The sequence below is a fragment of the Dermacentor silvarum genome, chromosome 9 (genome assembly GCF_013339745.2).
Source record: "Dermacentor silvarum isolate Dsil-2018 chromosome 9, BIME_Dsil_1.4, whole genome shotgun sequence".
NCBI lineage: Eukaryota > Metazoa > Arthropoda > Arachnida > Ixodida > Ixodidae > Dermacentor > Dermacentor silvarum.
Window position 1 is genome coordinate 136,252,763 of NC_051162.1, and position 23,693 is coordinate 136,276,455.

Genomic DNA, 23,693 nt, shown 5'->3' on the forward strand with positions numbered 1-23,693 from the left:
TGATGAAGCATTTCTGGAAGTATGGGATGCTTTGCCGGCTATTCGGGTGCCTATTTATCCAAGATTTTCGGGACAAGTCACTTATGAAGGCCAATGTTCGTATAATCAGTCTGTACACTTTCTACTCTGCGGCATGGGTACTGTTTAGCACATCACTGTCAGCGGTTCTTGTATGCAGAATATTTCTGTTGTCTGATATAGCTCGCTCCTTCACCAGATCCATCATGTTCATATTGAACAACGTTGTGATCATTAAGATTGTCCTCAACTTTGCTTGCATGACAATGGGATCGTCCAGGCTTTTGCTGTTCCTGCGAGACTCGCAGGCCTACGAGAAATCTGCATCTTTTGTGCCCTTGGAGGACCGAGGGCGAAGGTTGCGCTTTCGCTTGCGAAAAATTGCCAGCCTGGTGGTGCTGGTCATCGTGTATGGCATGGCCATCCGGATCTACGTGGATAGCGCGATGCAGGACAGCAGGGAACAGTGGCGCATTCCTGTCTTGGTCTGTAGCTTTTTCACGCTGCTTGTCTTCCTCTTCTACGACTCCTTAGCGTACGTCATCCTCAGCTCGTGCTCGGCAGTCTTGGCTGAGTACCTGCGCGTCGAGCTGGTAGCCCTGGGCCGGTGCAGGACGCCTCGACGAGTGGAGGAGGTCAGGCTCAGGCTTTCCATCATCAAGAAGCTCAGGCGCTCTCTTAACGAAATCTGGCACCCGGCGCTGGCTGTTTGGTCAGCGTGCCTCATACTGGTGCTCTGCATAACCCTGTACACCATCTTCGACGGCGACATTGGGCAGCCCGAGGTCTTGGTTGCTTTAGCCTACTCTGCTTACGCCTCGATGAGCTTCGCTGACCTCGCCATCTTGAGCCAGTGTTTGAGTGATCTGGTAAGCTGGCATGAAAATTTTCACGAAACATCCCCTTTTATTCATTGGTGTCTTGTTACGAGAGATTAAACACACCGCAGTTCGGTGCGCGCGGGGGGGACCTAAATGTTGTTGCGTCTATAGGTGATATCTTTCTACGACTCATGCATTATTACTTGAAATGATGCCGCATGAAATACCTCAAGGTGCGCAGTCAAATAGAGATGGGCTGTTCCATTTCAGTCGCTGCATGTTTGAAGAAAGCCATTAGTTTATGGATACAGATAAATACAATTTTACATGCTTAAATATTTACAATTTACTACGTAAATATAGACTAATGCAGTGCTCCTCACTATTACGTCAGTGGCCCTCCATTTATGCTGTTGGAATGTTTACGACCAAGCTGTTGGCACGACTAGAAACATTCGGAACCGCCATAAAAAGGTTTTTCCTTGTGTCCTGGGAGAACTACATGGTACACCGAGTTAAAATTTGCTACAAATGGAGGGACGCGTTACGGATGGTGAGTGGTAATTAGCACATCGGGGCAAAATTTCTGCATACTTGATCCTCTCTATTTATGACGAAGCGCCGTACTTTGTTTGCCCGATGTGGTTGGAAAAGAAAATGTGTTGCCGAGTGCCAACTTACGAGCGCCATGTTATGGGGGATGCGCGATGAAAGCTTGGACTGTGCAGGTTTGTCACGGCTTTTGTGGAAAATTACTTATTCGCGCAGGAATTTAAGACCCGTGCGTATTTTATCGACTGTGTAGCTCGACTGTTTGCCCAGTGCGCTGGAAGAAATGGATGTGGCACAGAGTTTATATTTGGAAGGCTTGAGGTTACGTTATAGATGATGTGCGGGCAAAGTGCGAGAGTCGATTATGGCCTTTGAAGAAAATTAGTTATTGCAGCACTTGAAAGTGTTATACGATTGAAAATCGTGTTTGTTTGTGTTAAGGAAGAACCAAACGTGAAAAAAAAAACTTTAAATTTGCAGAAAATGGAGGCCACGTTATGAGTCATCTGCTGGAAAAAGTGTGTGCAGTAGTTAGAGGGTTTGCAGTAAATTGCATTGGAAGCGCGGTTATACGCGGCTTTCACTAACTGCATAGAATGATTGTCTGAGGCCCTGCATGGTAAAATTGAATGTGCACAGAATTCGCATCTGGTTGAAGCGGGGCCTTTGCTTGTGACACTGCAGAGTCGCAAAAGCCGGCTGTGTGTGTATGTGGGGGGAGGGGAGGAGGGTATTTCGCCATTCACATATATCGTTAAATCACCTTTGTTAAAAGCGCCACTGGGTCGAGAATATTAGTGAACTGGGTGAGTTGGCATTGGCTGAATTTGAAAAAAAGAAAAACGTACTTCGATGGGGGATATGGTAAAAAAGTTACAGTGCCCGCTACGTCCTAAGCGCGTCCTGCAGGACCCAAATAAAGTTTGTCCAGTCCAGTCCAGCCCTTCCCCTGTCAAGGAAAGGGGGGTAAGCGAAGCTTGTGGCAAGACAACGCTGCCGCAGGCGTTCCGCTTCGCTTGCCCTAAACTCAGGGTCGGTGTCTCTTCGCTGACGTTTTGGCCTCAACATTGCGCTCCCGCAACTCGGGGTCTTCGGCTCTTCGTTGACGTTTCGCCTGGCCTTCGGAAGCCCTCACGTTAGAATCGGAACATCGACGACGAGCCCTTTCCCGAGCGAGTTCGCGGCGCCGTTGCTCAAACCAGCGCCTCCTCTATTTTTCAATACCAGCCAGATGCGGCCGATCCAACGGTTCACCACCCTCTCCGATTGCCCTTTCCTGCTCTCCCCCGTCGGCTAACGTTCACGCCTGCTTTATGGTCTTGGGTGAGAGTACCCCCTGGGTGGCGCCTCATGACGGAAGTCGGAGGAAGTAATCCTTACAGACGCGCTCTGTCGCATGTCCTCCGGAACAGCAGCGGTGCTCGCTCAGTGGCTCAGACGTACGCGTGACGCAAGCAGCTGTACCCTCTGGGTAGCGTCACATCGCGGCAACTCACTGAACTAAGGCGCACCAACGGCTCCCATTGCGGAGCGAATGATTGCACTGACATTGAAAAAATAGAGGAGACGCTGCTCAAACGCAGCCTACTCCTCGGCGAAACTGATCTGAGGCGAGAGAAGCCCGTCGGAGCGCACGTCAACCCCCTTTTCTTCCCTTTCTCTCCCCGCGACACACCAAACGACCTTGATTGGCCACGCGCGTCACGTGATCCGGCGCCGGCGTAGCTTTTCCCGCACCTGCTTTTTTTTGTCCCTGGCTCATACGCGCATATCCCTGGCTCCTACCCACATATCCGATGCGGGTATGTGCCACACGTGACTTTTTACGTGACTAGGCCGCCACCGAAACCTGTAACGCCAATACAAGCTTCGCTTGAAAATTTCACCGCCCCTCCACCCCGTACAGATGGTAAACCAGCGAAGCTGAAATGTGCGGCCCCTGTATGAGCCACATGTGATTTCTTTCTTTCTTTCTTTCTTTCTTTCTTTCTTTCTTTCTTTCTTTCTTTCTTTCTTTCTTTCTTTCTTTCTTTCTTTCTTCTTTCTTTCTTTTATTCATTCTGTTGTATCTGCATGATTTCACGCCAGCATGCGGCTGCGGTTATCGCCCCTGTTTTCTCCTCCCCACCTTCCCTCTCTAAGCGCCTCGCACAACGCCTATATTAACACGCATCAGAGCAATAAACATTGTCTTGGCCCAGCCACTTAGTAGGCCACTGCCTTCGACTCTATGGGAGGATATGCCAGCCCGCCGCAGTTTGACGAGACGAGCGACAAGTGGTCAGCTTACCGAGGTCGACTGGAGGCCTTCTTTGAAGGCAATGGCGTCACGGACGACATGAAAAAAAGAATTGCTGCGGCTTAGCTCAGCCATAACCCTGGATATACAAAGCGAAAGCTTGGTTTAGCCTGGTTAAGTCTTGGTTTCACTTGGTTAGCCTTTGATTTACTGTAATTATTATACTTAAGGGTACACTCATCGATATAAGCCAGGTATAAATTAAAAGCCGACAAGTCCAAGCGTTTTGCGAGCTGAACGGCTAGCTCTTCCTCAGTCTCCGACGCTAGCTTCGTGCGCTTGGCATTCCGGACCCTCTCCAGTGAAGCAGTTCGCTGGGCGAAAGACACGTGTCAGACGCCGGTAAGACGCCGCGGGTGGTCAGACTACAGTGCCTAGAATACACTTAGACCACAGAGAAAGAAACGCTGCCAGCCAGCTGTGACGCCAGCTGCGGTGGTTGCTAGGCAACGGCTCAGCTCGCAGTGCTGCCACCGGCCTCGGCGAAACGGCGATAATGCGACCAGTGTAGCTTTCGCTACAAAAGCGGGCCATTTTGGTTGCAGCGCTGACCACCCACACCGTGGGCGTACTTAGCGGACGATGCGCGCCAGAGAAGGTGAACGAACTTTCGTTAGCCCAAGTGGTAGCTTTGATGCAGCAGCACTTCTCACCGCAACTAAACGAGATAGCACAGTCTTACAAGTTTTTTACACGCGACCAGCTGCCAGGCGAACCTGTCAGATTTCATAGTTGGCATTCGTCAGCTAGCAGACACATGCAATTTTCGAGCAACGTTGGATAGAATGCTACGAGATCGCATTGTCTGTGATCTGCAAAGCGCAGGAGTGCGTCGGCAGTTGCTCGCGAAGCCGCAGCTGACGAGGAGTGAAGCAGAAGAAATCGTGTTATCAGCTGAAATGGCAGAAGCAAGCGCGCAACAGATAATGAGCCGTGTCGCTGAGGGAAGCGTATTGTAGTACGCATACATGCGATGGGAAGCCAGGCTTATCGCCCAAGAAACCGACTGCGTATTATTTCGTGCACCCGCTGCGCAGCGAAAGGGCACGGACCAGAGGATTGCCGGTCCCGTACGGCCACATGCTTCAAGTGCCAACAGTCATATCGCCCGAGCTTGTTTCCGTCGGCAGAGCGAGTTCGTTGAGGGGCCACCAGGGCTGTACGCTCTAGCGTCTCTGGAGGAGGGCACCGCTGTTGGCACGAATGGTATATTCGCGCTGGAGCCAGCGGACAGTCATGTCAGCCACGTCGGCATCACGCAACCCATTGTGCGCACCTTGAATTGTGCGGGAGTTCCAGTGGACATGCAGGTCGATGCAGGGTCACCAGTGTCGGTCTTCACGTGGCCCACCTATGAGCAAAACAAAACAGTGTGGCCCAAGCTGCGTGGTTCGCCATTGAAACTGACTTTCGTCCTGGGAAGGCTTCCCGTTGCGTGGAGAACTCAAGCTCAAGGTTTCGTGCGGAAACCGGTCGATGGACGGATCCCTGACAGTCCTCGGTTGCTCTGGCCCCAACCTGTGCGGACGAGACTTGATCCAGGCGTTCCACATGCTCGAGGCGCCAGTCATGAACGTGAGAGTGACAGGTGAGCGATTGCCTTTCGTCGGGACTGATGTTAACGTGGAGAGTTTGGTAACAGAATTCGCTGACGTATTTGCGCCAGGCCTAGGTCTTATCAAGGGTCCACCAGTGCACTTTGAGTTGCGGGACAACGTGGTACCGAAATTCTGGAAAGCACGCGAAGTTCCATACTACGCCTTTCATCGAAGGGTAGACGCTGAACTTGACCGCCTTTTGGCCGCGGGCATTATTGTTCCTGTACTCCATTCTAAGTGGGCCGCACCGGTGGTGCCGGTAGTGAAGCGTAACGGCCGCACTCGCCTCTGCGGTGATTTTAAACTCACAGTAAACAAAGCGTGTCATACTGAACAATATCCGTTGGTCCGTGTGGAAGATATCGTAGCAACGTTGAACGGTGGTGAGGTTTTCACTAGGATAGACTTACGTGAGACTAGCAATTAGCTACCGTTGGACGAGGAAGCCATGCTAATCACGACCGTAAACACTCACAAGGGACTGTTTAGCTTCACTCGCCTGCCCTTTCGAGTGACTTTCGCGCCGGCAGTGTTTCAACGTCGCATGGAAACCATCTTTCAAGGACTTGCTGTGGTTCAGGTCTACGTAGACGACGTCATCGTCGCAGGGAAACACGACTGCACGACACTGCGCGAAGTATTGCAGCCGTTTCGGGAATATGGCATGCGCTTAAGTGCGGACGAGTGCAAGTTCCGTCAGGCCGAAGTAGATTTCCTGGGACATCGAATTAGTGCTCAGGGCAGTCAACCAAAGTCGGAAAACGTGTATTCCATTCTTCAGATGCAGGTCCCACGGAACCTCACTGAATTAAGGTGGTACCCGGGCATGGTAACATACTAACACAAGTTTCTTCCCAACGCATCTACGGCTATGGCGCCTCTGTATCAACTGCTCCGAAACTAAGTGGAAGTGGGGTCCCAGTCAACAATGAGCGTTCAGCAAGGTGAAGGACCTCCTCAGATCCGCTGATTTCCTGGCACATTTTGACCCACGCAAGACTATTGTCCTGGAATGCGATGCTTGCCCGGATGGGATCGGTGCAGTGATTTCCCACGATGTCGGGGTCAGGGTGTGTCGGCCCATAGGGTTTCTTTGTCGGGTACTGACGGAAGCCGAGAAAAAATATTCCCAGTTGGAGCGCGAAGCCCTTGCTCTAGTTTTCGGGGTCTCGAAATTCTGCCAATACCTACTCGGTAAGCCATTCACACTGTTGACTGACCATAAGCCGCTTGTGGGACTTTTTCATCCAGATAGGGCTGTACCTGTGATGGCCGCCGCCCGAATCCAGCGATGGGCCCTGCAGCTGAATGCATATGGCTACGTTATCAAACACCAGCAGTAGAAAGACAACGTTCCCGCAGATGCCCTCAGCCGACTCCCGATGTACGTAATGTCTCAGCCAGAGACCCTGGAAGAAACCGGGGATGTTGAGTATGGGTCTTACTCACGGAAAACCTCCATGACGGTGTTATGTCCGCGAAGAAACTGGCCGCTGTCACGACGCACGATGAGGATTTAGCAAAGGTTCAAAAGTGGGTGCATGGAGGATGGTCAATAAACTTGGGGCCCGAGGACCAGCATTTGTGGCCATACTACAACCGGAAAGCTGAGATAACTTGGATTCACGGCCTTCTATACTGGGTCATCGCGGAATCGTGCCGAAAAGAGCAAGAGCGGCAATGTTACGTCTGCTGCATGATACCCATCAAAGTATTTGCTCAATGAGGCGGCTAGGCCGCTCCGATCCCCGGATCGATAACGAGATTGAGAACATGGTTAAGTCCTGCCCCAGTTGCGTACAAGCCGCGCCAATGCCGCCCAGGAAATCCCCTGCCGCATGGCCAGAAACGGGCGAGCGTTGGTCGAGGCTGCATATCGACTTTGCAGGTCCGATCGATGGACACATGCTACTGATCGTTGTGGATTCACATAGTAAATGGATCGAAGCAGTACCCCTGAAAAGCTAAACAACGCATGCCACTGTAGAAGCCCTGCGCACCTTGTTCGGCACGTTCGGATTGCCCCGGACGCTTGTACCTGATAATGGCTCGCAATTTACAAGTGATGAATTTCAGGAGTTTATGGAGCTGAATAACATAACACATCTCCGGACAGCACCGCATCATCCGCAGTCCAACGGACTAGCGGAACGGGCCGTGCGCACTGTTAAAGATTTTTGAGTAAGAATGTCCATGGGTCGTTGAAACCACGCTTGGCAAGGAACCTGCACAGGTACCGAAAGACGCCGCAAGCCGGGGGCACCTAATGGTCTACGAGCTTCGTTCCAGACTGGACAACGCAGTGGCGCCACCAGGGCTTCTCGCCCAACAGTCTCCAGTTGACCGGCCTGATCTCGCTGTTGCAGCCGGGAGAGCCAGTCTGGGTAAGAACTTCGGGCGAACCACGTCGTCGGACGGCGCTGGTATGGTGAACGCCGTTGGCCCGGAGGGGGAGAACATTCGTCGACACATCGACCAGATCAAGCCACGAGTGGGGGAAGATGACCTGGATGACGGAGCCTGTGACCCTGAGCGCCAAGAAGCTACCGCCAGCCCCCAAGTAATTGGCACACCAGGGCAAGGGCCTGAAATAAGTGACGCCGCCACAAGTCCTCCGACGCCAGTACCACGCCTGTCGGGCCGGACACGAAAACCCCCAGACTTATATGCACCGTAGGGTGAACGAGATGCTGTATCTGTATGGCGTCACACCAGCATATATACGGCTGCGGTTATCGCCGCTGTTTCCTCCATCCCCACCTTTCCTCTCTAACCGTATCGCACAACGCCTTCATTAGCACGCATCAAAGCAATAAACATTGTATTGGCCCAGCCACCGGCCGTGCATCGTGCGTATTCTTTCTTTCTTTCTTTCTTTCTTTCTTTCTTTCTTTCTTTCTTTCTTTCTTTCTTTCTTTCTTTCTTTCTTTCTTTCTTTCTTTCTTTCTTTCTTTCTTTCTTTCTTTCTTGTCCCTGGCTGATACTAGCATATCCAATGCGGGTATGCGCCACAGGTGATTTTGTTATCGTTAATCGTGACGTAACTGAAGAGCATGTGAAGCTATTCATGTCATGACCTGTCAATCATGTTAGTCATACATTCGGACCCTTCCATGCCAATTTTGGTATAGACCAAGTGAACGAGACGCGATATTTCCGCCGGGGGGTTTCTGTGGTCGGACCACGAGTGTTTCCGCTTAGGCATATACAGCTTCGCTGTAAAATAGAACGTGTCTACTTTCTTTACCTCGTACTGCGTGCCTTTTCCGAGAAGTATTCGGCTGATGGAGTACAGTAAGTGTACTGCGTAAGCTATTCTCCACCGCTCTTGAATGAAAGCTGCGTCTCGGAGACGCTACGTGCTCTCTCGGGAAACATCCCTGGCTGGGTGAGATTTTGCTGAGCAGGTTTCTCATTGGCGAACTGCTGTCCCTTGTTTCAGGCACGACAGTTGAAAAATGCCGCACTCCATGTGGAAACGACTGGAGCAGCAGAATGTTACGAGGAACAGGTAGCTTGGACGCTCAGGGAAGGAAAATACTGACGCCCGTTTTCTTTCTTGCCCACAAACAGGTCCAATACCTCCACAGAACGATCGACCCTGATTCCTTCTGCTTTACAGGGGCAGGCTTCTTCCTCCTCAACAAGGCTCTCCTGGTCTCTGTGAGTGCCGCAGAAATCGAAAACATATTGCACCTGAAGGTTTTCATTCCTCAATCTCGTATAGCATTATCTTGCCTTTTCTGTCAAAATTACATGCATGTGTATCCTTACGTATCTCACGACAGTTAGAAACGTTGAATGAGTCCATTTTACGTGGCATTTTATTGAGAAACAAGGTGAAACTTTACGTTTGGCGCTGCATCGCCTGAACTGTGCGCTGTGCCCCTGACTATGGCAGTTACATTTTATGAATGGGCGATGTTCAAAATGAACGCATGGCTTTATCCGCGCACTTGTTGATTTAGGTGGAATTGGATGTCACTACGGTCAGGGCAAAACAGACATATAAATTATATATATATATATATATATATATATATATCACCAAGAAATATTGGAAAGCATCAATCAGCACTTCCACGGAGTATTCTGCTTGTAGAATCCTTAGTACAAATGCGTGATCATGGTTGGGTTGCCTATAGGTACGCGTAGATGTGCTTGAAGATTGCTATATAAATATGTATATAACAAGGTTCAAGGATATTTACGCGTACCTATAACGTTACTCTTTTTTCCTTATTTGAAATATGCATATATATAGGCTTTGTTGACTGGATCACTATACGCTCGCTTTTTCTAGAAATGAGAGGCTGCGTTGTTAATTACCAGCTATGCGTGCTTGCACGTTAGCTCAATTTAAGAACCGGCTTTAGCTGTTTGCGTTGATTTAAATTGAAAGTTAATGGCGTTACTAATTCAGATCTCAGGGAAGTTGCTAGGGTGGAACGCGTGAAATTGGCACCCGACGCTCGCGCCGGACGTTCCAAGGAGCGACCGTATAACACGAGAGAAGCACGCGTACGACCGTTGCCTATAGAGCGTTGGGCTGCTGCGCGGGAGGAGGTTCGATCCCGCCATCTGTCAGGCATTTAGTATTTACAGCATTGCAGGGGGACGCCACACGGTTCGAAGACAGAAACTTGAGGTGTGTTGAGCGCACGCGAGTGTAAGAACTATGAGGTATAGAAGCGTCGCTACTATAAATGAGGGTGGGGATGGCCGCCCGTGACGTACGAGCTCGCGTCAGTCCAGACGGCCCAATCATTTAGTTATTTGTGAATAATGTGATCTCAGAAAGGGGATCATAGCAGGGGATTTGTGCATTGGTTTGATTGAGCCTATTCTCCAGTCACCCGGTAACGCACCATCATTCATAGACCTAATAAACAAGTACCTTGCACCCCATTCTGCGTACCTTTAAAAAATTAGCGTAGCTAGCACTGGAGGCGCAATGCTAAAGAGACAGCCGAGCTGATGGGCACCTAGCTAGTCCCATTGCTTTTGGGCTAGGCTAAGCACTACCAAGTCATCCCCAGGATTTTCTAGAATCTTTTGATTATTGATCGATTATCGATTACCTGTTGATCTATCGATTGGCTATCGATGACTGACTAAGCTTTAGTCCCAACCATGCTTAGCTAGACTTAGCCAAGCTCAGCTTCGCTAGTTCACAGGGGTATGTGCCATTGCGTTTGGACCCTTTCTGCACTACCGCCAGGATCGGCCCACATTTTTTCCAACGCATCACGGACTAATGGCCTACTGAAGGCCGTTTCAGATGCGATTTTCATCGCACCGGAAGTGCGATTTCCGTCGCAGGGCCGACCCCGCGATTTTCATCGCACCGGAAGTGCGATTTCCGTCGCAGGGCCGACCCCGCGATTATCGGCTGCGACCAACCGGTTGGTCGCATGCGTCGCAGCGGTCGCTGCGATTTTCCTTCGAAATTGCGCCGAGAGCTATTTCGCGGCTTGTTTTGGGAAATGGCGTCGGTCGCTGAACACAACGTTTATAGATACTTTTTTCGTCTATAAATGTTGGCTCAACAAGCCTCGAACAGTGCGACTGTTGAGTGGAGCCGTGGATTGCGCAAGCGGTACGTACCATCAGCACCGACACGCGAACAAGGCAGATAAAAACTCGTAGGTCAGATTCGGTTCTATGATTTCTATGTGTTTATTGAAACGCTACGTTGCTAATCGCGCGGCGCTTTTTTTACGTTGGCTTCAGGTGCCGATAGTACGTACGTTTGCGTGCTTTTCGGTTATTCCCATGCGCTGCGAGTTGTTAAATACGACGAGGTGTCCCTCACGGGAAGACATGGCCTACGAATCTCTTCCCAATTTTCTTGTGTACAAGCTACTTGTGATATACGAAAACGCCACAGTTGTAGCGCGGTATGCTTTTACGGACGGAACAATTTAAAGAATATGCAACTACGGACAAGTGCTGCTGTCACATGGTCCCGCTATACGCGCGACCATTTAGTTGCAGTCGGTTGGTTGGGGCTTTCACGCGCATTGTCCCCAATGAATTATCTCATTTCAAGGTTCTGTTACTTCCGCTGCGAGACGCGACTGCTTGTCAAGCTCGCAAAGCGAACGTGCAAACTATATATCGCAATGAATGTTCTACAATAGCATATTTAACGCTTTGACTGGGAATAAGCAGGATCGTAAATTTGAGGAAATCATGGTTACGATAACAGGAAAAGAAAGACTTGGAAAGAAAAGTAGGAAACCATAGGTCAGGCGCTGAACTTCAAATGTTTTATTCTTACAGCAGAGCAAGAGGGATTCAACAAATGCGCATGCGTGTGTCAGTGTCGTCTAAAGCGATTACAGTGACGTGTTTACCAGCTGCATCTCGTTGTCAAACAGGAAGACAGACGTATCACTAATACAACTCGTGCCTCTCTTTTTTATGTGATAGGCCTCTAAAAGTTATCTTGCTAACGTATCACCACTCTTGCCAATTATCTTAATGTCCCGCAGTAGTGGCTCACATGTGCCGGCCAAGCAAACCATGCAATGCGCAGGTAAGTGCGCATTACCTTTGTTCATGATTGACAACTCATGCTCCCGTGCCCCGTCATTGACACATCTCCCCGTTTGGCCCACGTAGGACTTCCCGCATTTCAGCGGTATCTCATATATAACACCAGTCGCACATTTCACGTAAGGTCTGGTGTCGTTTTTCTGGCATCCTGACTTCTTGTCAACGCGGCTAATGCGCGGACACAGTCCAGCCAACTTGCGTGGCGCCGAATAAACAACAGGTACACCAAACCTATTTGCGACTTTCTTCAAATTGTGGGAAAGTTTGTGGACATATTGCACAACTGTGGGCTTGCATCCTTTTTGGTTAGGGTTAGGCATATACTTTTTGCCCTTCACCTTCTGGAGCAATGTTTTTGAGACGGCCCCTACGACCGAGCTCGGGTAGCCGGCTGTCTGTAGGCTCGCCAATTGGTTGTCAAAGCTAGCCTGCATCGCGTGAGAGCACGACTTCATGAGAGCAGACTCAAGGCATAAAGTGGCTATTGCTCTTTTTACTAACTTTGAATGTGCCGAATCGTACGGCAGCAATTCCTTCTGTGCACGTGGGCTATACTGCCAACAGACGTGGTTTTTGTCAAGAACTAAAATCAGATCTAAAAACTGAAGATTACCAAGATTACCATGGGAAGGGAGTTCATGTGTAAATAGCATGCCCTTCTCATGTAGCCTAAAATCGCGTAAAACCTCGTTAAGACACTGGTCAACAGTAAAATCATGGTTGCTTTTTAAACAAATGAAAAAAAAAAATCGTCGACGTATCTAAAAGCCTTCAAGTAGAACCTACCGTCAAAGGAGCAGTGCAGGTCGCGGTCAATTGACGCCAAGAAAATGTCAGTTACCTTGAGGTAGCAGCAATGTTGCATTCCGCAGCTGACCACTCAAGTGGGTTCAGTCTGTACTTGTACTTGGGTACACTTTTTATTGTCTATATCTTAAAAATTTAATAAGGTCTCAAAAATGTTACTATGTTTGGATTCTGAGACTTGCAAAGGTAAATAGCTTATTTCATTCTTGTTCATGAAGACAGCTCATACAAACGCTTAGAGATATTGTCAGTGCCCCTCACTTTCCCTCAGAACATATGTGGTATGTAATTGACATTCAAGCAGCTTTTCAACAGCAAGAAAAGGAATCAGCTTCCCCTGTTTTCAGCATTGGGTTAATGCAGGCAATTCAGGGAGGCATAAAGTTTTGCGGATACAATCGGTTCGGGAATACCAGGTTAGATTGTACCTTGACGCTTTCTTTGCACTTTCGTATTTTGGTCAAATAATGTAGTTAGAAATGGATCCTATTAGCATGCTCTAGCATTGGTCTAATACAGGTTAAGTACATGACTAGCTTAGCAGATTGGGATGATGGCTTTCATTTCCAGGAAAGGAACCATAGCACCTGCTCCGGTTGCATATGTTTTTGGCTATCTGGGGTTTTCAGCCCCACGTTTAAGATAATGTGCTGAAGCAGGTAGAAGCACACGCATGCCATTGGCGGGTAGTTTCGATAGCTTCTTAGTTTACGCTTGCCACTACGAATACAAGATATTAGCGTTCGATTTTGTTATTAAATAAACAAACGTACTCCTAACAAGGTATTTAATGTTTTCCGTGGGGCTGCGCCGCTGCGCTACGTGCTGCAGCATATTGATTTAAGCTTCTTGATTCACAGCACACTAACAGCGCGAGACACAGGACGAGAAAGTAGACGACGCCCATGTCTGTTGGAATGCTATGATGCTACCTACGCAAGTGACTGCAGCTCCGAAAAAATGGTGGTGTCGGTTTTTACGCCCTTTGAAATATTCAGAGAGCACTTGTATGAATAATTACAGCACACGCACCGAGACGGACGAACCAGGCTGGCGCTAAGATTAACGCTCACAACACAAATTCCATTGCACGTTCAGTGATTACACAGAGATAATTTTGGCTTCATTCAGGGGCAGACGTGAGCTTTCGGGTTAGTGCAAGAATATTGCTAGGAGCAGGAACCGCTTATGCGCAATTACGAGCAATATACACACATCCTTTCTTCAGAAGCTGACGTTAAGCGCGAGGGTCTCTCTGCGTTTAGATGACGTTGCAGCCGAATTCCGAATATGCGACGAGGACCGCTATATGGGCTTGTTGATAGGTCCTCTTGTAGTTTGTTGTAGTGCAGGTAGAACGACACGGACATGAGACACACGAGACAGCACACAGCGCTGAACGACCACTGCTGCGAACAGCTGCTTACGTCCGCCATGTCTCCTCGCACTAAACTTCAGAAATCGCCGTTGTGCACTCCAAAACACATTAAACTTTGAATAGTTCTTAAATCACAAAATACAGGTATTGTTTGCTCCTATTAAAGGCTGGTCAATAATTGTGTAACGCACAGGTTCTTTCATTCCATCTGAAAAATTATGCGTCGTATGCCACAAAATTTGGCAGCAAGCAACCCTGGGCGTCGCACCAGCCGCATTGTTGAAATCGCAATCGTGTGAAATGAGCCCTCTAAATATCGCATTGCTACGCGTGTGACTGCACCGATTTTCGTCGCTCCAGTCGAAGCAGGTGAAACAGCCTTTAAACAGCTCCGCTGTTAAAAAGCATTTGGGATATAATGCGAGCCACGAGGATCTTTGACGTCTAGTTTCAGCAAAAGGTTGCAAATACCGAGCTCAGAAATATTTACAACCGACATAGGACCCGCCGCGGTGACTCAGTCAGCTAAGGCGTTGCGCTGCTGAGCACGAGATCGAAGGATCGAATCCCGGCCGCGGTGGCCGCATTTCGATGGAAGCGAAATGCAAAAACGCCCGTGTGCTTGCGTTGTAGTGCACGTTAAAGAACCCCAGGTGGTCAAAATTATTGCGGAGCCCTGCACTACGGCGTGCCTCATAATCAGAACTGGTTTTGGCACGTAAAACCCTAGAAAGAATAACAACCGGCATAGGAGGCAAAGTCTATTGAGCATTGCTAGACAACTATTATATGTTGAAAATACAGATTTCAAGTGACTATTGTAAGCTGCAGAAACCGCGACGTAATCACATATGAATTTAACAAAAACGTGGAGTTAAAACATGTTCTATTTGGTTGTAGCACAAGCTGAACGACGGGGACAACAGAAAGGCACATTTAACAAACACACAACGCTATTGCGCAAAATGTGCATTTCTGTTGTCCCTATCATTCAGCTTGCGCTACAACAAAATAGAAGATGCCAGCCATATCAACAAGCCCATACAGATACCCTTAATAGTTAAAACATGAACGCGGCTTAATAGACCAGCAGTATTCAAGTGACGTTTTAATGAGACGGAAGCAAGATACTGTAGGTATTATCAATTTATCATTCTTAGTTTGGTGTTTCAATGTTTCATTAGCAATGACTTCTTCCAGCAAAACTTAACACGCTTTCTAGCTTTTCTTTTTTAGCTTTCTAAGCTGTAGCGTTTGTCGAGTAATCCAATGATTGCTACCTGTAAATTTTCAGCTATTATGGCCCCAGTAACGTACTATATACATGCATGTATATAAATGTGTTTTTAAATTAAGCTTTTAAAAGCGAGTCATAAGTCATTTCGTTATAATACTTCGAAATAATTATAATAAACATCTAATAAGTCAATCCGTGATTCATAATCAGCGCGAAAAAAAGTGTGAAACTTTTAACTTTCAATGCACTGATCATAAGAAACATGAGTTGAGGCTAATACCACTGCCTCGTGATGTACTATGCCAGTTGTGACGTTACACAAAACAGGATTTTTCACAGTACTAATGAAGAATAGATTTAGGATTGAAACGGGATTTCAAATTCGGGTAGATTCACCAACAATCTGTAACAAATTGAGATTAAGAACTATATCTAGCATTTTAATGTCATTCAAATCTGAAGACCGTGGGTGTATCGTGTCCGCACGTGTGCGCGCTTCTGCATGCGCACAAGTTATTGTTGATGGAAGCCAAACCAACACCCATGCCTTTATCAACGAACACACCCCCTTTTCCCTCTCCCTGCAGTAGTATATTAACCGCATTCAATAAACAACGTAGTTCACTCTTCTACTGCTGTCCCGGCGTTTCACTCGGCACTTAGATGCCGATACAGTGGGGAAGAAGTGATCCAATTTATATTTGGGAAATTAATATCGCCAGCTAAAATTAATCTATCTTCTGGTTTTATATGAGAGCAGATGTAGTTCTCTAGATTTTTCAGAACAGAGAGAATACAGTTTGGGGGCCTGTAAACGGCCCCCAAACTCTTAGGGGGTATCGTATATTGTTAGTACAGAAAACGTTTTGAGCACCTAGAACATCAGCCATTCTGATAAGCTGTAGGGACACCTGAAAGGAAATGGCCACCCGTTCTGTCAATTTTTACGGAAGCACAGACTCGTCTATCGCAACAAGTTCGCTGTCTAGTTCGCCTATATCCTAGCATAGCCTAGTCTCTGTGAATTTTCAGTTCATGAGACAGAAAAAAAGTTTCAAGCTGTGCTGTTTCATTCTGGACAGTACACAAATTAATGTTTAAAATAGAGATCGATCTTCTGGCTACGTGTTTGCTGAGGTGATTTGTCATCTTTAGAAATTCTATACCGGCTGCCCTTGGCCTTGTCCCGTCCGTACGCAATCCCGTCCACACTGAGCCTATCAAATACAAGCTTAGCTGTGGAACCATTTTTCTTATGCGTTGCACTTCCCCGCAGGTGTTCCTGATTTCACAGTGGCAGAAAGATAATCTGAAATTAAAATATTCTTCTTCTTCTCCTTTCTGGGGTTTTACGTGCCAAAACCAGTTCTGATTATGAGGCACGCCGTAGTGCAGGGCTCCGGATTAATCTTGACAGCCTGGGGTCAACGATCCCTTAAGCTTGAAACATGCTTTCAGTACAGAACGTTGTTTACGAAAGCCAAGTAACTTTGTTATTGGGCACAGGATGATTTTTAGCTGTTTTTTACCCAGTCTATGGCACGCCGTCAATAGTACACTTCAAATTTCATTTTTTTTAATTCTGTTTTTAGAAGCGAGTCATATCTGATAGTAATGGTAAGGCTTTAAGTAGTTTACGTGCTTACCTCTTCATTAGAATACGCTATTAGATTATTCCTCGTGCTTCTGTTTTCAGGCTCGTCATCTTTTTTTTTTTTTTTTTTTTTGCGAGGCAAGAGACACTATTTTTTCCTTTTTTTTTTAGCTGAGGCACTGTTAATTTGAATTCATCGACTTCCTTTGTTAGTGGTAGTAAGCTGACGTCCTAAGCGTCCAATACGCTCGTTCAAATTTGTGAGAGCGCTTGCAGTTTTAACGCGACAGCGTTAAGGGCCCCGTGTCGCAGAAAACCCGGCATCGGCAACCCACGACGGCGTGCGATGTCAGTGGGTGGCGGAGGAAATCATCCCCAACCACTCCGACCGCGCAGGCCCTCCACGTGGTGCAAGGTTTCGGTGAACAAAAATTGGATTTCTCACAGTGAAATCCGTCAGCAAAATGGTAAAGTACGACTTTACCATTCGGCGTCGGATTCTAATTTGAATGTACGAGAAACCTAATTCTGCTACGAGAAAGCTCAAACACAAACCCCTTTTGCCACCATTTCTACCATAAAAACACCGGCTCACTCTGGTAGCCTACTTGCAAAAATCTTATCCAGATAGCGATGGCATCCTCGACAGGTTAGAGAGCCTACATGCAAAGCCGTTTTAAGGTGGTGGCACCACCAACATTTTGACCGCTATTTACCGCCAAATTTGGTGGGTAGCCAATTTGGTCCCCAGTCTTCCTGCCTTTCTTTCTTTTTTTTTTTTTTTGTCACGCTCTGATGTACTCATGTTGGCACGCGATCTATTAAATTTCTTTTAGTTTTGCGCCAATCCGCACAAGAAACCTGCAGACATATTTAATATACTAGTTGCATTTTACTTTTATTTTAACACATCAAAAATACTTTTCTATTGCATGTCGTGCGACACAAGTAAAGCAACAAGTTTTAAGGCACGATGGCGTGCTCGTGGTAGCATTATCCCACGCTAAGAATGTGAACTGCATTAAGCATTGTCGTTGCCTTCCAGTTGTACATGATATATAAAGGGTGCTTTTCGAAGCGTGCTGTAATAAAGGCTGTCTTTACTAGTCTGTTTAACTAAAACGTAGACGTGCCGTGTACGGCGCTCAGACGCGCCATTTGTCTCTGGCTGATATGGCCAAAGTTTATTAAAATAAGTTAATTAATTTCACGTCACCAAGGGTTGCGGGAAATGTTGTCTGTCGGCTGGTCTTTCCGCCATTTTGAGCCCCAGATTCAACCCGCCAATTTAGCTGGCGGCGGCAAGAGCGCCCTTACAAAGGCTGTCACCACCCTAAAACGGCGTTGCATGTAGGCTCCCTACGGCAGGTCAAATTGGGACTTGGCCCGCCAAATAACGTTTTTTGGACACGCGCGCGCGTCGGGGCAAAGCAAACAATTAATAAAGTCATAAAAAAAGGCGCTAGGCCCTTGACATTTTAGTATAAGACCACTTATATTGCCCCTGAAAAAACGTTTTTGCAGCAATGCATTTCTGTTTAAAAGTGAAGCCGTCTTCAAGGGGATCGGTGTAAACTTGGTCTCTGTGATGTGGCTTTCCCACGTTCTCTGTTACGGTGAAGCCCAATGAAAGAAAAATGCGATGCGAACGGGGCCCGATAACGCTATCGCGTTCCACTCTTAAAGGCGAAGCTTAAGCATCCTCCAAATTTTCTCTGTTTGGTTCAAACACTTTTGATCGACGCGGTCTTGTTAGGCTGTCCTAAAAGTAAGTGCATCAGCATTTGCTGCTCGACGATAATGCTACTCGCATTAGCGTCGCGATTTATTGCGAGATGGGTTTTGCTAGAATTTTCTCTACGAGTATAAGAGGTAAACATGGCGTTTCAGTCTTAAACCATCATGGGACTAATGCATAGTTTCTTTGTCACTGAAGAGCGGCACATGTAGGTGCAGATGCCCAAGTTGGCGTCAAAAAGGTTCACTGAGGATCGTACTGAAACGAGAGATGGCAAGTTTCTCGTATTACACCGCCGTAGGGATCGCCCAGGTCGTAACGCTTCTTGGTCGGAGTGAAATGAATCAATTCATGACATTGCCCATCGCCGGTATACTGTCGTCGACGCCTTGCTGTTGTCGTCACAGACGCGATCGCGTCGCACACATAGTTGTTATTCCTACACAAACATGAGTGTATAGTGACTTCGTTCAAACGATAGTCTTTAGGCTGGGGGACGGCGACAGTCCCTCAAACCTAACAAGGCTGCTTGCGGGTTTTTAACGTTACTTTACCCCCATGACACGCAAACACGCGGTACAGAAAATCCACATAGACAATCAATACTAAGGCGTCGCTAGAACAGTCACTGTTCTGCTCCGACGCAGGCTCACCAGTTGGCGCACACTTGAGCGATGCGAGAGGCGAATTGTTGGCGTCGAAGGCTACCAATAAGCGGGCGAGTTTGCTGGGGTTTGCATGCGAGGCGTTGGTAGAAGAACGGGACAGGCCACGTGAAGCCTTTAAGCTCCAGCTCGTGAACCTTGAGACGGAAACTTGGCACTCGGGCCTGGTTACCGGCCCACCGCCGAACTTCTCCCACTTCTCTTCGTCGATCGCGCACTTCGCACGTGCACCACCGTCATCCTCTGTCGCAGCGCAGACGGGCACCACCAGTATTTTACGTGCCACTCACAATCAGGTGTAAATATCGCGCTGTAAAATGTCGTAGCCAACGTGTTGTAAGGAATGCCATAGCCAACGTCTTGTAACGAACAGTGTTATCTAAATAACGTTCGCAGATGGCCGGCTCCACCATCACCTACGCCGTCATTCTAGTGCAGACAAGCGACGAACTCGCCGAGCATGTAGATGTCTCAAGGCTGGTCTGAACACGACTTCTACGCGAGCCGGCAAGCTTGAAACGGCACACGTGTGAAACTTTGGTAAGAGGGTCCATGGAGGATTTAAAGTATTGAAAACAAAAAAGTATCCAAAACAACAGAAGTCTGACTTACACGAGCACTACTTGTCAGACATGTTGTTTTCTACAACGCGGAGAATACTTTCTCGAGATCGTTCAAATGATCTTGATGGTTTTGACAATCGCCCTCAGTAGTCTTCCCGAGGTGGCCGGCGCTTTGGGAATGGTATGGGTTCTCGCTGTCTGTCCAATAATTTTGTTAGTAGCACCTGTCTCTCCTTTGTGATTGTGGCTTCGCGCTACAATATATCCTTAACAAATTATCAACTATCCAAATAAGTCCTCCTGCAGAGAAGCAAATGTTCTGCATAAAAGGAGAAATATAACTAGAAATAAAACAAAAACAAGCAACACACAGACGCTGTCAGATGTTAAGCAGAAGTACATGGCAGTGATCAGAAAGTTCTTAATTAAGAGGAAGCTTTAGCTCGGGGCCAACTCAGACGCCACCTATTCAAATTCATGTAAAACGCAGAAATGCTTTTATGAGGTAACGTCAGGACCAATTTGAGTTAAATTTGTTTAATTTAAGTTAGCACGTCAAATTTTAGTGACTGTACTAAGCATTATTCAGATTGAGGCCCTGGATTCTATATAAAAAATGCCAAGAATTGTCAAGTAAAAAAAAAAAAAAAATACAAGCACGAAGTTTACAAGTTCGTTACTCTGCACCAAAAATAGATATCGCAGTCTCGTAAACGGCATCCGTTTGGGCATCTCAAGCGAATGTTGACAAACAGCAGGGAGGCCTGAAGAGTAATTTCGCCCCAGAAGTGTGGACGGTCGCTGTTTTCGAGCCTCGCAGGAAGCAAAACCAGCTTCGTTAGTGCACGTCAGGAGGCGCTCTTCGGCCGCAGAGAGCCCGCGTCGCCACCCCGGTGCATCGTCAAATTCCGCACGGGAGGTCTGAAGACGCGGGGAAGAGGGTGGCATTGGGAAAGTCCAGAAGAGCGAACGGAAGCGCGAACAGCTTACCCCCCTCGCGACCTGCCTCAGCGGACCGCGTATCATCAGGGTGTCGATGGGCATGGCTGAGAAGTCATTTCAGAGCTGGGGTGATCGTGTAACCCGACGCGCGGGATCTGGCGCGTCGGGCCAGAGCCGCCGGAGACGAACCACGCGCAGGACATCATTTTGTATCGATGGGCGCACTTCGGCGGAGATGCCCCTTATTACGAAGGTGCGACAACGGGGCGACTTCGGTGTTTCTTTCTCCGTCAGTGTTCTGGGAAACGCGGGATATTTTAATGGCCGCAGAAACGAACAGTTTGTGCGGTATTTGTTTATTTGATGTTTGTTGTTTTCTCGTTCCCTCTCCCTCAGTGTTCCGAGAAACGCAGGGTGAGGGTGAGGAAAATAGTGAAAGTGTCAGTGACAGCCTAGTTGACCCAATGAAGTCACTGCAGGGTGTCGTGATTTGCCGTGAGGAGATTTGGGAGGAGCAACCGAAGCATTAAAACCGGTCTCCCGACTTCTCACGGGGGTTCCGGACGCAGGAAAGGTGCTCTGGGCTTTCGGTTCTGCCGAGTTAAGTGCGCCGGTTCCAGTGTAAACGAAGGGTCTGGACGTGCGAGCGGTGTTATGCACTATCGCGTATGTTGATTTGTTACGTCAGACTCGCTGTAAAAATTGAAGGACACTTTGTAAATTCCCAAGTGTGTTCGGCGAAAGCCTGTGGCCATTCGACTGACTATGTCATGTCATGTCTTTTTTTTTTTTTTTTTTTTTTTTTTGTGCGTGACCCTCCCAGTGGAATGGATGACTGAGAGAGTGTAAGGGGGAGAGCCCACAGCTGTGGTGGCGCAACTGTTGCTATGCGCTGCTGTGCGATCACGTGTTTGTTGAGAGAGTGTGAGGGGGAGAGGCCACAGCTGGCACCGTTCCAGGGCATGGACGGACGGACGGTGGGACGCCGCGAGTATGAGCCATTAAAGGCTTTCGCCTTAATATCTGTTGATGTTTATATTGTGTACATAAAGTCTAATCTCCAAGCACAAGCGTCTATGGCGTCCCATCTCTGATTAAAGAGGAGAATTGACGACGATGGCAGCTGAAGAAAGGTTTTCATGCCAAGTAAGCTGATCACGCCAGCTTGGAGCACTCTGTGCTACAAGGAGGAAGCGAAACCTCAGAGCGAACAAAATTGATGTATATTACACATTGCTCTCAATTACACCACTAATACGTGTGTACTGCATTTCCAAAACCGCCGTAAACATTGGCATTCACGAAACATAACGATTGATCTATCACGTTGTCCGCTTTAGATGTACTATTAGGCGCAGTTAACAATATTGTGATATCGTTTTTCATTGCTGAGTTACAGAATTGTAAACTTGCTGATATCGGTCTCAGAAAGTTTGCAATATTGAAGAATTTTTTAGAAAATATCTGGCCTAAATAAAATAAAAATTGCTTGCGACAGTCAGTAGATTTGAAAATTTTATTCTAAATGCCACAAATTTCATCAATTCTAGTGCAGTATTTCCAAAAAAAAATTCTTTGTTCCCATCTATTTAGATAGGTGCCCCCGAGCTCAAACTTCCTCTTAACTTTTTTTCTTTTAAAGCTATATAAAGACTGAAGAGATTTATGAAAACTGGTCTGGAATTCAATAATGAAATACTCAGCGCATTACAAGATGAAAATTAGACAAGTTTTAGCGTCGACTAGATGCTGCATACGTAGGTACACACGCACGGGGTCCGCATTCCCAAATTTGGTGAAATTCCCGAGCCCAGTTTCTGCAATTCTAATTGATTTTGTTCAACGTAAGCGTGACTTCATGTCTCTCTTTTCTTTCGTTTTATTACTTTTTGATTTTGTTGGCTTTTACTGAATTTTGTCACGCTTAATAACGCACAACTGCATGCTGTTCATGTGCCGCAGTTCTATATCGTGTGTGGCATGCGGTAAGCCATTTTATCCCAGTCAACATCCACGATAGAAACGATGTAGCCATGTGCACCCAACCTCTTTATCCGAGCCCCCTGTTTTGTCGTATTGGCCTGTGGACGTGCACGAAGCGACTGACTGCTCATTTTCAATTGTTCCAGGCCCCGATCACAAACCGAATTCGCGCACAAGTGATGTGAAAGCTGCATCGGCGAAGTTGTGCTGGCACGAAGCGGGACATACGAATGAGAACTTGGAAATCATACGGTGATCTTACAAGACGTCTTGTTTCAATGTGTGAAATAAACGAAAGGTGCATTCATTTCTTGTAATTCAGCAAGAAATAGAGTGAATGATGCTAAAATACGAAAGTAAAAAGCTTTCACGCGCGGTATTTCTACCAATCCGTATACCTGCGATGCCACGCACGTGAACTGCGATCCTGGGCCGTGAATGGTACGAGTGCGCCCAATCACGTAACCGGTGGCAGAGCGCGAGGTATGCGTAAGGTTTTATTGCCGTGCAATATCACAGTAATGTGATGCCACTGGGCAGAGTTTAACTTGCGAGTGCCCCATTTAAAAGCTATTAGTGTAACAAAAAATGTCCGACGACTACGATACTCCCTAGGGCGAAATTTGAGGGCAGCTGTACACGTGTTGTTATGTCGCGATATAATGAGGCAAAAAATTTGAGACCCAAATCGCCGTACCTACTGGCCGTGGGCTAGTGCCGTCAGCGCCTTCAGAGGGAGGGGCAGTGTGGGAATGCTGGCATGATGAGCGGCATCGAAGCCAGTTGTGGAAGAAGACGAAGGCGCGAGCAGTGGCACCAGCGCGCAGTTACGCCGAGGGACGTTCAACCAAGCAACGGGCGCCTAAAAAAGAACAGCAAGAACAAATTCCGGCAGAGCCCCCCATGTCACACTCAATTTCTGCGTTTATATACATAA

The 23,693-nt window shown here is 47.6% G+C and overlaps 1 protein-coding gene across 1 annotated transcript; it reads left to right on the forward strand.

Annotated features, from left to right (window-relative positions):
• The first annotated feature begins 224 nt into the window (after positions 1-224).
• LOC119464422 (uncharacterized) lies at positions 225-23,095 on the forward strand. Its single transcript, XM_037725383.2, has 5 exons — positions 225-887; positions 8,731-8,799; positions 8,862-8,951; positions 19,665-19,808; positions 22,903-23,095. Exons 1-4 carry the CDS (start codon positions 225-227, stop codon positions 19,752-19,754), a joined length of 912 nt encoding a protein of 303 aa, XP_037581311.2. The 3' UTR covers positions 19,755-19,808; positions 22,903-23,095.
• Positions 23,096-23,693: the final 598 nt, after the last annotated feature.